The sequence below is a fragment of the Aedes aegypti genome, chromosome 3, assembly GCF_002204515.2.
Source record: "Aedes aegypti strain LVP_AGWG chromosome 3, AaegL5.0 Primary Assembly, whole genome shotgun sequence".
NCBI lineage: Eukaryota > Metazoa > Arthropoda > Insecta > Diptera > Culicidae > Aedes > Aedes aegypti.
This window is the reverse complement of record NC_035109.1, coordinates 395,929,832-395,945,382: the sequence shown is the minus strand read 5'-3', so window position 1 is coordinate 395,945,382 and position 15,551 is coordinate 395,929,832. Positions and strand designations below refer to the sequence as shown.

General features: G+C 37.0%; 1 protein-coding gene across 1 annotated transcript; it reads right to left on the bottom strand.

Annotated features, from left to right (window-relative positions):
- Positions 1-9,963: 9,963 nt before the first annotated feature.
- Positions 9,964-11,456, bottom strand: LOC5565418 (ATP-dependent (S)-NAD(P)H-hydrate dehydratase). Its single transcript, XM_001649712.2, has one exon. The coding sequence runs from the start codon at positions 11,430-11,432 to the stop codon at positions 10,377-10,379; it is 1,056 nt and encodes a 351-aa protein (XP_001649762.2). The 5' UTR covers positions 11,433-11,456; the 3' UTR covers positions 9,964-10,376.
- Between the last annotated feature and the right edge of the window lie 4,095 nt (positions 11,457-15,551).

The following is a 15,551-nucleotide window of genomic DNA, read 5'->3' as shown; positions in this document are numbered from 1 at the left end:
GATTATTTCCACGCGGTGAATTTTTGACTCTGATTTCCAGAATTTTTGAATCGATACATTTATTATCAACCTCTCAACAACTCAACACCCTTTCTCTGGTTTTTGGTCTGAATGCAACTTCCTCAGTGCTTCTTAATTCCGACATCAGAAAATTATTGGAAAACATTTACACCAAGCCACAGTTCTACTCGGCACGACAACCAACGTGCCTTCTCTGCTAGTCAGAGGAGCATTTATCATCCATCGAGAACGCCATCCATCCATTTGATACCACGACGATACGCGCGCCGTCATGGTTGTTCAGTATCGGCGAAGATGCGATGGATTTACGTGTCACGAGAAGAATCCAACCCATCGGAAATGCGTGCTACCATAACCTCTATAACGAAATGGGTTTCACATAGTGTAAGGACTGAATCGAAATAAAAGAACAACATTCGAGATGCTTTTTATGCAAGCTTATTGCATCCTTTTTACCGAAATTTCTGCAAACCATCATTATTATGTATAGTTTATGATAGGGCAATAATTAAAAAAGTGTCGTAGTATTATAATATGCCCATTCTCTACGTTTTGAATATGAACAAAATGTGATTTTTTAAACATTTCCTAGCAATTTGCCAAATAATTGCAAACAGAGCATATACTAAAAAATGAATTGCAAAGTTTCACGTATAAGATGTTGCGAAAAAACTTTATACGCACAAAACTGGTGGCGATATGGAACAATTGTTGTATAATTGTTGCATTTCTTGATTTATTGAGGTGTGTGCTATTTTTTTTTATTGTCTTCATGCCAGCTATTTTGAAATGCTTAAAAAATTATGACAAATATTGAAAAAATGGCACTGTGGTATTTTATATATACACAACTTTTAGAGTTGTAAAAAATGGTAAGATCGACCCCAGCTTTCTGGAACAGTTGAAAATATTACAAATTACTTTTCGCTACAGTCCTCAGGTGCCTGTAGGAGGGCTGAACGTTAGCTCTCTGGTCTAACGAAGGTAATCCATCCTGCCAGGTGTCGTTCGTGTCACTTTTTTTCGAGAAATCTACGGTTAGTTTCTAAACGCAGCTAGCTGAATAGCAGAGAAAAAACCGAGCGTCAAGCAAGGTAAAGCGCGTCAATAAATGTCATAACTGATAATCTCCCATTCTTTTCTAACTCCACGTTCAAGAGGGTGTCCACTGGTCTATTTCTGTTGAATTCATCAGGCAATGCCCTTGCTCCTGTGGCGTGAATCTCGTGTATTGTGTGGGAAAATGATGATGCTTCATAGGAATAATGAAAGCAATCAACTCGGATGCCAGTCCCATGTCAGATCCGAATCAGTAAATAATCCGTTGAACGATGGTAGATTGGAGCTTTTACTCGTCTAAATCGTTGCAGTATTTGAAGAAAATGCGTTCTTATCGAAAGTATTATTTCCATCCTTTTTTTTATCTGGTAACGGTAGTTTTTAGGTAGTTTAGGAAGCTTAATCTTAAGAAGCTTAGGTTATTCAATCCATCTGTAAAAAACTGCATGATGTTTGTATGTATGTTTTGTAAGCAACAAGCTATCTCAGAAAAAAATATCCATGAAATATAAAAAAGGTTTAGTCAAAAGCCCTTGAGCAACTTGCGAGCTTTTGATTCGAAATTTCCGCATGCCAAACCGTTTATCCTTGAAAAATGAAAAACACATTGTGAAGCATTGCCCTCTGCAGTATGAATATCTTGTTGTGCTCTCGCAACGTCCTCTTTTTCGATAAACGCATAATTGTCCCATGTAAACAGGAAATCCAGCAAACATGGAACTGATATGCGATTATGGGCAGCTTCCTTCCTTGCAATATGCTGTGTTATGCTACCTAGCCTACCATACCATCCTTCCCTTACGCCGTATCGCGGAAAGTGGCATATTATTGCGGATAATAAAACGGGACGATGAATGGTAAAGGGTTTATGTTGAGATTTACTACTTGAATGCTATCCGAGCGCTTGTTGTGCCGACCGACTGGCAGGTGCTTATGCAAATGATTATTGCTCTTTTCAAGAGAAAGAGAGGAGCATAAAAAGGCGCCTTTTTTACTTCCTTGCACAGGGGATAAATTGTGAAAGCCGAACTGTTGGAAAGATGTTGCGTTGCTACATATTGCGTATACTTCAAGTAAGCCTAAGTTTTCGCTCAAGTAAATTAATGTTTCACCTTGCTCGTCCAACCTTGCGCCAACAGAATTATCTAGATGTAAATACTATCGAAGCAATTTATTGACAAACACATAAACCACAAAGTTCTCACCAGAAATTTGAATCATTTGAGTCCTTCGCTCCGACACTTACCCATTGTTTATGTAATAAATTTGCACACCTGTTAAGCGCTTCCAAGTTATTTGCATTTCAAATACAGCTAACGAACGGTTTGCTCTCGAACTCATCATCAATTGAACTGGGATATCATCCAGCAAGCTCGAACCGCACAAGTAGAAAAGAAGAAACGTAGGTAAGAGGCAATCAATTAAGTTATTCTTGCAATTTGCGAAAATTCTTGTCTTTAAAACATGCCATGCGCCTCCATTCCGTACTGCAATATGCATAAAAGAGAACACGAAAGCGTGTTTTCTTTTTATTTATTCGAGGCTCAAATTTTGGAGCTGCTTTTATAGCTAAGAAAGTTGTCTATGGGATGATATTGGTTCATTTCCAATGTAATATACACGTTCAAAAATAAGAGAAAATATGGAAAGTTAAAATATTCATTGGATAATGTTTACTAGAATGCGTAATTGTAATTTAAAAAATATGAAAACTCTCAAAACTAGGCATGTCCAGACGTAGAACCATTAAGCCAAGAACTTTCGAAGGCTTTCTGTGATAAACTTTTGAAAATGATCCCAATTATTTATAATACACCTACAAAAATGATCTTTTTTGTACATTTACAACTTAATTTTGTGCAAAAATCACATCGAGATAGGAAGATATTAAGATAAGGAGGATATCGAGATATGCAGAGTGAACATGTATGCAGAATGAAGGGACCGAAAAAATCATCGACATAGGGAAAGATATCAATATGTAGAACATCGAGATGTGGAGAGGCGATTGTAACTAAAAACCTAGTAAAGGTAATTGAAAAATTGTATTGCCAAATCTACATTCACACCAAAAAGAAATCAACGATGACGGATCCTACTGATGGTCGGCGTCGTTGACTGTATTAATGAGCAATTCTCGCTGAAACCAGGCCGCCATCGGCACCCATCGTTAGAATTCCAATTTTATATCACTGATCGCTAGCTTTCGATAAAACTTAAGGGTGGTCCTTTCTGTTTTCTCAAATTGGTGGACCCCTCGTACGCCAGCTAGCTAAATAGTTTGCAAAAAAGCCCATTTTTTGATAAATCTTGGGTATTTCTTCACGTGATATGTCTCATATTTCCCTTGGAACACATACCAAACTTAATGGCATCGTATAGAGAAAGGATATAGCTTTCATTTGAAGTTAAAAAAACCGGCAGCCATTTTGAATTTGACCGCCATCTTGAATTTTGTTAGAAAAATCGTTTTTTCACCATTAGCGCACCGCTCGTTTTGAATTCTGAGATCACCATCAGAAAGCTGAGGAAAAATTGCGTAAGATAGGCTACAGAAACTAGGTGTGCAATGGTATTTACCCTATGAAATGAACGATTTTCTAAAACATGTTCCACGATTTTGACGTATATGGCGAGTGCAATCAATGCAAACATCATTTTTTGTGCAACAAAGATACAAGTTTTCAATAGTTGGTGTATTTTTCGAGTCAGATGAAGAATAGGAGTATTATTTAGAGTGATAAAATCTGGCGGCCATCTTGGATTTTGACGCCATCTTGATTTTGACTAGTAGAATGAATTTTTCACCTTGATAGCACTCAGCATGTCGAATTTAGAGGTTACCAATAAAAACAAGGTTACGTATACTCTTCTTCTTATTATTCTTCATTTTCCTGACGTTACGTCCCTAGTGGAACCGAGCCTGATACTCAGCTTTATTAGTTATAAATACAGGTTATTAAATAGGAATTTTCTTTTATAATACGATTTTTAATAACAGAATATTTCTTCGACATATCTTTGAATTCAGTTATTATGAATAAATAAATTTAATGAATAAAAACCGTCCAAAAACATTGATTGAAATAAACAAATTTTTTTTTACCATATGCTTTTTTTGTCATCGAATGAAGTTTATAAATTGTGCGTTGGGACATTAGTAAGTTTTGTGGTAATATCTGTAGTTTTAACGTAAAACATTTCCAAAAGTGCATTAATTTCGAATGGAAATCTTAAATTTTTAAGCAAAAAAATCCTTGATTTTCTGAATCATAAAGTATTGTTTTTACTAACACCCAACATGCATGTGAAAAATAGCGAAATTGAAAGGTGAGAAGCAGGCTTTGTTCTAATGTGGACGTAATGCCGAAACTCAGGTGAATCATTTTTAATTTGGAAAATCTGGTGGCCATCTTGGATTTCGACGCCATCTTAGTTTTTAGAGGTAGAATGATTTTTTACCATCTCAGCGCTCTTCATGTTTAATTAATTAAAGATCTCCGTTAAAAAATAAACAGATTCTTTATTTCTTATCTTTTTTTAGCTGTTCAACAGATTGTTCATTTCTATCAATGGTTTTAGACCAAATAAAGGAAAGAATTAATGCTATTTTTCAACTCGCAGATATGCAGAACAATCATTCAGGTGGCAAATAAGCGTTAAAAAATTCTACTTGTTAATTTATTTTTGAAGCTTAGGGGCTAGCTCTATTCCAGTAGGGACGTAACGTCAGGAAAAAGAAGGACAAGAAGAATAGTAAGTGTAACGGTGGCATTAAAATTCAACATGTTGAGTGTTATCAAGGTGAAAACTCATTCTACTACTTAAAACCAAGATGGCGTCAAAATCCAAGATGGCCGCCAGATTTTTTCACTCAAAATAATACTCCTATTCTTCATCTGACTCGAAAAATACACCAACTATTGAAAACTTGTATCTTTGTTGTACCAAAAATGATGTTTGCATTGATTGCACTCGCCATATACGTCAAAATCGTGGAACATGTTTTAAAAAATCGTTCATTTCATAGGGTAAATACCATTGCACACCTAGTTTCTGTAGCCTATCTTACGCAATTTTTCCTCAGCTTTCTGATGGTGATCTCGGAATTCAAAACGAGCGGTGCGCTAATGATGAAAAAACGATTTTTCTAACAAAATTCAAGATGGCGGCCAAATTCAAAATGGCCGCCGGATTTTTTTTAACTTCAAATGAAAGCTATATCCTTTCTCTATACGATGCCATTAAGTTTGGTATGTGTTCCAAGGGAAATATGAGACATATCACGTGAAGAAATACCCAAGATTTATCAAAAAATGGGCTTTTTTGCAAACTGTTTAGCTAGCTGGCGTACGAGGGGTCCACCAATTTGAGAAAACAAAAAGGACCACCCTTAAGTTTTATCGAAATCTAGCGATCAGAGACATAAAATTGGAATTCTAACGATGGGTGCCGATGGCGGCCTGGTTTCAGCGAGAATTGCTCAATATTTACAGCATATCAATGATTTGATACAAATACTAAAATTGGGGTTTGAAGGTAATAGACCATTTCCGTGAAATTTTTTTATTGGCTTATATGCTTCTTGTCAATTTACTGAACAAACTTTCCAAAGGAACCCATATGTTTTGAAGCCTTTAACTATTGAAAAAAGAAGAAAAACTGGCGGCACGTTAGTTCACCCCTCGGTCCCCTACAATTTATTTCACCTCGAGAAAACTCATACCCCTTTTTCCCCTATTGTTCTGCCACCACGTTGTGGTGAGTTTTTGATCAGCTGACTGTTGTTTATGACAGATAAATTTTGTTTTCATTTGTGTCCAAATTTCCACGATCGTATTTGTAAATAGATCTCTTCCTACGGTTACGAATCCAGAAAGATCTTCCTGCGGTGGCGGTTCCAGAGAAAATGCAAAATCGACATATTAGGTAATCAAAAAAGTAGCAAACCTTATCAATGCAATTAAATAGCGCTTTAATGCTAATCAATTACTTTTTCAGAGCGCTCAGGCAGCAGTTGAGAGGAAAATTACGAGTATCCTTCGACAGCCAGCAACGGTTGAATCAGGCTGGAAGATAATTCTGGAATAATTTGGCGTATCTTAGAAATTGTCTATGTTCTCGAACAAACAGTCTCGACCATGATTTGCTTTCGGTAAATGTAAATTCAACGTATCGTTTTGCGCATCCGAGGACCAGAAGATCTTCGAGATCATGGATGTCCATAGGCTGCGTCACTTCTAAGAGAAGCGGATAGGCGTCGCAATAACCACTAACCATCTCGGAGATGAGTGGAAGGGCTACGGATTGCAGGAGAAAATGAAAAGCAAGGTTTTCCCATGAAACAGAGTCTACATTTGCTGTGGAAGAAAAATGACAAGTGTGGAAATCAATAAGCCGCATCGGGACCCGCTATAGGAGGCCAAAGATGGATAACAGGGCTGGTAACAGGTCTCTTTATAGACTACTTTGCTTTAATAGAAGGGCTCTAATTTGCTTTTCCTTGCAGCGAATTTTGATTCAAAATATCTAACCAGGATTTTTACAGAAATTATTTTGAAAACTTCCCAAAATTTTATTTCAGATTTTCTTTTAGATTTTTTTTATCAGTTCCAGTTTTTTACTGATTTTTCATGTAGTTACTTTACTGCCCATACTCGCATAACAGTCCCATTTATGTATGAAATCCCATATAATATGGGACTGTTATGCGAGTATGGGCAGTCTAGTCGATCTTCCAAAGATTCCTACAGGAGTTCTTAAAGGAAAATCTAAAAGAAATTGTTTCAGAGTTTTCGAAGAAAACCTTACCATATGTCCATATTGTCCCATATGGATTTGCGAACCAACACCTTTCTCGTCACAACATCCATGTTTATTTACTATGCATTACCAGTTGCAAATTATCACACAACACATAGGGAGCCGGATCCTAGTCTTGGCATTTTTGATTCACTTCGGCAGTTGGGTTTTTCGAAAGCTCCCACTCATATTTGGCTACAATACAATTATTGCAACAGTCTTTATGACCTTTGACTCAAATAGCAATTGTAAAACGTGAATTCTGTTCAAGTTTACCGTGATGCTACCATATTTCGCGCACGCTCCTAATTTCGCTCACTGCCATTTTATTCATAATTGGTTGATACTTATTGGACTACATAATTGCATGTTATGCAACCATGACTGAATTAAAATTATTCAAAATACTAGCCAACTAAAATTTCTTTAGCAAAACATGTTTAAAATGTCAGTGAGCGAAATTAGGAGCGCGCGCAAAATATGGGTACTTTACGGTATATTTTTTGCTAATCAATAGAAGCAAAATTAGTCATCTGTGCGATTGCTTCAACTGAATATTACATGCAGAAATGTACCAGAAAATTTTGAACATTTGTATGAGAAGAAAAGCTTCAAACATTGAGCGCTATTTTCTCAATACCTACTTTTTCTATATGGGACAGTTATGCTTTTATGAGCAGTGTTCAATAAATAGAGAATTATAGTAATACGTTATACGATATATGTATGTAGTGGTACTTGAGATTTGTTTTTTTTTTTCAAATGGAAAGGGTGATTGAAATGACTTACTGAGCGACCTTTAAAAAAGTAAGAGAACTTCATGAAGATAAAGCAGTAATACCGAATTTTACTTGGAACTAACTTGGAAAATATGTATTGTACCTTATATAAATGATTTTAACACATATGACCATAGAAAAATAGCATGAAAGTTCTTATCGATAATTCAATGAGAGAATAATATCATACTTAGGGAACTTTCGGACTACTTGCATTTGAAGGGGTGTGTGCTTTAAGAAATTTACAATACGGTACCAAGAAGACGGGACAGCTGTCAGCGTTAATGCGATACCGAAGCATTTTATCGAATGTGCCAAGTGTGCGGGATTGTATCAAATTGCGCTTCGCGCAATTTTTTTTTTGCTCTCAATAATTATTGCTTTTGAGGTAGATGAATTAAGTAATAATTTAAAGCCCCTATTGTAGAGGTTTCAAATTATGTATTAATCAAAAGATTTCAATTGATGAAAAAAAGTTCTTAGTTCTTCTATTTTTTAAAGTAGTTTCTCTTCATAGTACTGCCAAAGACAAACAGTAGGTACAGTAGGGCTACTATAGGTACAAATGAGTAAATTTTATTCGAAACTATTTATTTCAATTTTTTTACAAAAAATGAGCTGCAAATCAATGGTATTTACATATATAGCTTTTGACCTTCATGCCAAAAACATGTTTTGCAACGATTAATAGTAAAACGGCCGTAAAAGGCCACTAGTGCGACTATAGGGGACTCTCTACTAAGAATTGGGTGCAGAACCACTTGAGCACTTCCATGATTCACTTTGGCATGGGGCTTTTTTCTCGGCCAAATCGTTTGAAACTTTGCAATACTACTTTGCGCTTCAGTGATACGCATATTGTGTCCAAGTATGAACTACCGAAGTGAATCAAAAGTACCAAGAATATGATCCGGCTTCCTACACCTGCTTCCTTGTTTCATTTAAGAACAAAGCAGACTAGAGAACTATGTATTTCCATCTTCATCGTAACCGTGCTGTGTGTCGTAATGCTGATGGTGGATAGCGTTGGAGCCGGAAGTACTTGAGTGAAAGATTATGTTTTGATCTTGAATTTCGCTAGACTTGGAACCGTTAAAGCTTTCGTACGAGTACTTTCCATTGGGGATATCATTGGAACCAGGAATCTCTTCACTGCCGTGATGATAGATTACTGTTTTTACGCTGTTGCATTGTAAGTTATCACCTCGGGTCCACAACAACAGCTGACTGGTACAGTAATTCACAAATCCTACACCTGAGACGTTTGAAGAAACATGGACATGCGGTAGATCCAGGGTTTGCTCGTCATGCTTGTAGATCAATTTCCAGATGAACCATTCATTTCGGCATCATTCGGCTTGGCACTAAAATAAACAAATCGCTTAATAGGACCTGACTGCTTTCGTAAAAAAAATCCTCAAGCATACCTTTAATGGCATTTTTTTTCTTTCATTGTGGCAAACTCTTCGCTGGCTGTCGTTCCGATGATTCTCCCGAAAGAACTGATACTTTCCGTCGTGCCGTCCAGTCCGAACAGTGATTAAATAGCGCTTCCAATGCGATATTTCACTGGAATCGACTTTTGCTAAATTATTTTTAGGAAAAATTTGAAGTACTTCGGAACGTGTCCAACATGTTCGTTTGAAAACAAACTGCTTCACGCGATTGACTTTTTGACATTTCAAAAAGTAAACAACAGCTGATGATAGGGTGAGGTGAACAACTTACTCACCCCGTCTAGGGTTACCATTTTTGTTCCGCATGCCTCAAAAAGTGGTGAAAATCGCAATTTTCAAAAATTCGTTCAAAATTTAATAATGCACAGAAAAAAAATAATATCATCAACAATGTTATTTAAACATTACTATCTTTCGATAAAAAATATAAAATAAGGGTGTTAGGTCTGACGGAAATGGTCTATTCAAAAATTTACGGAGATCAGATTATTCACTAATGAATAACATAGAAGTTTTGCAAAGGAAGAAACGAGGACAACCGTACCAACCATTTCATATAGGGAGATAGAAAAAATCGTTCTAAATGGCGTTGTTAAAAATGGTAATGTGTACTCCATTGTTGTTTGCGATACTTTTCCTGGGATGGGACATAAGTATCTTCCGGGTTATATGCTCGAGCGCCATTACTCGCTATTTTACTTTTATTTAAAAAAATAACATTGTGATTCCATCAACCATCTCAAGGCGGTCATGTTAAAGGAGTATACATTAGAGATACTGATAATCTCATAAATAATAGCAGAAGTTGAAATAATATACCACAATTGGAAATGAAACAACAGATATTGAATATGTAAGCAGCTTCAGTTTTTATTGAAAGTCAAATAGACGAAATCAAAATCATATATATTCTTAACAATTAGTTCACTCCCTTCCCATAAAGACATTCATTGAGTGTTTCGTTATTACAAATCACAGGTCCCTTCACAATTAGAATTAAAACAGACTACGGTGAGCAGTTTGATCTGAAGAAATGTGATATACAGTATCATTTCGACGACATCTAAAATATCCTTGCAAAATTCAAATGCTACACTCTTATCCCAAGCTCCGATGTTATTACATACAATCTTCAAGTACCATATACCTATCAAATTTGATGAAACATGGAGATGATTTTTCTAATAATGTGTCTGAATAAATTTGTAACAAATTGTGACCATCCAGTTGTACGGCAACCGCCTCGTCTGTATAAGTCCTATTCCTTCTTATGTTCAAATATATCGTCGAACACATTGTGAATTTGCTCGATCATATCGGTACAGGTCATGCTGCGACCTTTGGCTTTGAATGCATAAGTGTTACAATTTTTGGTGAGATAACTTGCTGCAAAGCAGGCAACCACGGCCGGACTAATTTCCTGCTTACATTCCAGCGCCCAAAAGTAAAATGTAGCAAGCGCACCAGCCAGCAAGTCACCCTGCCCGCCGCATCTCCTCCCCGAGCCTCCCTGTGGACATTCGTATTTCTCCAACGTCAGCGAATCGTAGATCCTGTCGTTTAGACCCTTCTCGATGACTGTCACTCCACGGCCGAGCTTTTCCAACGTTTGCATAATGCGATCCCGATCGTTTCCAAACAGTCGACAGAACTCGATGGCATTCGGAGTGAGAATGACTCCGTAGTAGTCCTTCACCAGGCTGATGTCATGAGTTATTAGAAACAGGCCATCAGCATCAATGACCAGTGGCTTCTGCAGTTGTCGACAGATTTTGATCAGCTCAGACACGGTTTGTAGAATCAATCGATCTCGGCCCAATCCCGGTCCGATAACCAGTACATGTAATCGTTCAAGCCATGGCTCTATTTGCATTGTGGCATCGTTTGAGTCCAGCAAGGGATGAACTATCAACTCTGGACTGTAGGATTTGATTACTTGGGCAGCTGCTTGTGGACAGAACACATGCACCAGATCAGCCCCCACTTTCAGTGCACTGATAGCCGCAAAGTACGGCGCCCCGGTGTATTCGAGAGACCCTCCTACGATTCCAATTCGGCCGGCTTGACCCTTATGGCGGTGCGTTTCCAGATGAGGCACTATATTCCGCGCTCGCTCGAGCAGTGGTGATTTATTTTCCGACATCGTTGCAATTCTTCGTGATAGGCGAGTGGTGGTGTCCAAATTACGGCACGACGATGAGACACAATGAGGATGCAGAAAAATCGGCCGCTTTGACAGGAACAACTTCAACACCATTTGAGTTTGGATTGCAAGATTGTGATAACATTCGCTCCGAACAAAGCTGACAATCATATGGTGAAAGGGGTTGTTGGGCAGGGTGGTAAGCGAAAGGAAAGCTGCGATACAGCGGGGGATGAAAAGCAGGCGTTACGTTTTGTAAAACATCGCGCCTTTGAAAAACGAACACTATGTACAAGTAAGTGAATCGACCCTTCTAATGGCAGCATATTTTTTTTAAAGTTTTAGGTTTTAGATATTTTTGCACCATTTTTTGACACGTTCTCATTTTTCTTGATGTTCTTTTTTTTCTTCTACTTTTATTCTTTGTTCTTCTATTTTTAGAATCTTCCCAAATAATCATGCTGCTCACCCAACTAACAATTTTAGCGCTATAAGCCAAGATTATTTGCTTTGTGCTGTATAACAGTTGAATTGAAGCAGCAAACGCAGCAAAAATTGAAAGCTGTCAAAAATAGAACTATTAGCGTTAATACAGTTGTATCGCAAACGATTTGCAGCTACAAATATTAGCTGAATAGACTTCATCAGTTATCGCTTTTGCTGCTTTCACTAAGCTATAACTCAACACCGTAAAAAGTAGCAACCAAATGGTGTGAAATAAAGGTTCCCATTATTATTCCGGCTGCTTCTATACAATATGATTTGTTATGCTACTCAATATATAATTAAGAAGCGCTTTATCGTTAGTTATACAGCGAATATACAGCTGTAAACTGTTAAACAACAACTTGTGACGCATCTATTGCAATACCATTAACCTCATACTTAATTTTCGAAGAATCAACACAGGAGGAGTGACCATCATTTAACAGAAAAACGAAATTTGCGCTATATTTTCACGTTTTATTTTTCGCAAATTATGTAATTCACTCTCCGAACAAGCAGATTTTCACTATATGCCAGCATCCGTCTGTCAATACATGCCGAATTGCTATCTTCCACAAGCCGGAACCACCCTCCAGATCCTGCCAAAATTATTCTCTGCGGATCGCACTTTCATTCGCTTCTCACTGCCCTGCTTCCAGGGGCCTTTGTTTAGTGGTACTTGTAGTTCCTGCGCTGCTTCATTTTGGCATAGAATAACACCATTCCGCCGACGTTGACCTGGAAGAACGGGGCAATTCGGGCAATTCCCATCCGCTTGGATTTTCAGTACTTGTGTTGCCATCTCCAAAAGACACGGCTCACGACTCCAGCAGCAGCCTTGGGTTCTTGTCACGGTGGCCAAACCAAGCACCCAATTCGATCAACTTCACCTGGCGTATCCGGCTTGCCGTAGTAACGGACAGGATCGTAAGGTCCGTGGATCTTCGGGTTGTACTCCGCCGGATAATCACCGAAAATCATCGCGCACTCTTATTTCAGCAGCAGTTTCACTCGATCAAAAATCTACACAGCCTGTTGGATGTAAACATTGCGTTTGACGTTTCACACCCTTTTACAGCCTGATGAAGTGGTGTAAGCGTGGCTATAACATCCTTTACCGTCATTATAGAATATTATATGAACCGTTTTCGATGTAGAACAAAACGGTGCGTTTTCTTTGCCTTCGATATATACTGTGGTGGAAGCAAGGACAACGTCGAGACTTGTGGATGCAGAGATCGTGAGATCGATTCCAGGCGGTGGCAGATACTTTAATTGTGTAACGTTCAGATACTTATGATATAAATTCAGGAAGCTGTGAAACAGCTTGGAAATAATATTTAGTCGATAATACAGCGAAGCTGTATAAAAATTATTCAACAGTTGCGAAATAATTGAGAAAGCGCCTTCCGAAGATGTTTACACAGCTACATGTCGTATAATTGTCGAGTTAGAGCAATGATCGGTATGAATAAGAGCTGCCTACACAGCTTTAAAATAGCTGAGTAGATTCGCCAGATTTGTTGGTAAAAGGATCGCATAGAAGCTTTCGTTCGTATGTACAGCGCCTTTACTCAGCATGAAGCCGTATAAAGAGGGTTTAGAGAATGTTTACATTTGCACTAAATGTTAGTTGGGCAATCTGCAGTTCATGCATAAATACGATGTACCTATCTATGTAAAGTCAGGACTTCCGTATGGCTACAATTAAAGCGAAAAAGTGCCATTGGCTTGTTGGCGGTGCTTGCAAATTCTTGTCTTCTTGTAATCACGATTTCTACAAGTTACATAGTTTACATGCATTTTCATTTTTTTTTTGTGATTTTATCTCGTATCACTGCACACCAATGATACTAGTAAATTTCAATATCCAGTACCGAAAACATTCATCATTAGTCTAATCCAGTAAAAACAGTTCATCCAGAATTCTTGGAAAGTACTCACAAAAATTATCCTTTGTGTTTTTTCCACGAACTTTCCAAGTATTCAGCCATCTTCTTTTGAAACATTCTTGGGAATTTGCATGGGGATTTCTTCATGAAATATTTCTGCACTTTTTCAGTGCGTTCTCTTAGAACTCCTTTGTCAGTTTTCATTATCGTTTCGCTTTCTGATTTTACTAGAAAATTTCTCTAAGAAGCTATATCAAAAATTGCTTAAAAAATCTCTTTAAGAATTCCGTCAGAGTATAACAACTCAAAAAAATGAGCGTTTCTGTTTCTGTTACCACGCTGGCCAAATAAAGATCTTGAATTGAAAACTTCAAAAAAAAACTCATATCGTAATTTTCATATATCTCCTAGAATACTCAACTGATTTGCATGATTTTTTAGAATAGCTCCTTATCACCTAGTTTTGTGTAACCCACATTTTATTTTTTTGATAAATTGACGTAAAACAAAATGCCCGCCAAAGACATTTCATATGGAGAATATCCGTCCGATATCGGAATATCTTTAAAACCAGATCCCCTATGACAGATATTGACATTTGATAACTTGTGAAAAAATTGTGCAAAAATATTGAAAAACAAAAAAGTTATCTAGGTTTTAAAAAATTCATTACGGTAAAAAATGAAGCTGCCGATAGAGGTTTAAGGGAGAGTGTTTTCAATAAGTTTGCTGCAGATCTGTTGGAAAATATTCAAATAATGTTTGAAATTTCTTAAGAATTTGAAACATAAGTTTTCATGGAAAAATTTAGTTTAGATTTAGAGCAACAAATGTATTAATGTATTATGACATTACTTTAAAAATTGAAGCAAAATCGAAGAAAGGATATATTGCTAAATTTATAAATTATAGTTGATTTTTATTTTGGACTATTTCACACCAGGTTAAATTTCTGCTATCCACCTTAAAAATCTAAGGCCTCAGGGGCGATCCATTAATTACGTAAGGGACCGTCCATAAATGACGTAGCATTTTAAGGGGAGGGGGGAGTCTACAACTTTGATACGAACCATGTATTAGGCATGGGAAAACAAGCTACGACGGGGGAGGGGGGTATTAAATATTGCCCAAAAATGCTACATCATTTATGGACGGCCCCTAAGATAATTTTTATGGTTTTCAGACTTCCCCTCCCCCATGATAAGATTTCTTGTATGAACATTAAAAATTATTTGTACGACGCGTATGAAATCTCAAAACAAACCCCATCCCCCTTAGTCCCTTAGGTAATTAATGGACCATCCCTTATTTTTCGCCAAAGATTATTACTAACTATTATTTAAGAAATTACATTAGTTTTTTTTTTCTTTCAATTATTTTGTCAGGCATTATACGAGTTGTAGTTGATGCATGGAAGTCCAAAACGCATCTTGGTTCAATTTGTTGACTGCGTAACGATTACATCTAATGTACAGATGACATATTGGATCTAATGACTGATTGAAAAAAAAAAAAATGGATTGGTAGAGTCATACTGAAACGGGATGTTAGGATTTTATACAGTTCTTCCAAGTATTATCCAAGACAGATTCTGACAGCATTTCTTCCAAGAATAACTCTTAAATTTCTCGCAAGTAATTCTTCAATGAATCCGACAGAAAATAGTATTGAAATATGTTTGGAGATTCCTGTACAATTACTTCTAGGCCTTCAAGTATATCAGCATACTGTCAATGTATCTCAGGGGATACTGTTAATGTATTATCAGGAATCAATTCAAGATTTTTTCAAGAAACTCTTGTAAATTTCTTTTAACTTTTCTTGAAATATACACAATATGTTTCTTCAGACATAACTGTGTTTATTTTTCCTGGTACACATCCAAAAATTTTGCATGAATTCCATCATGGAT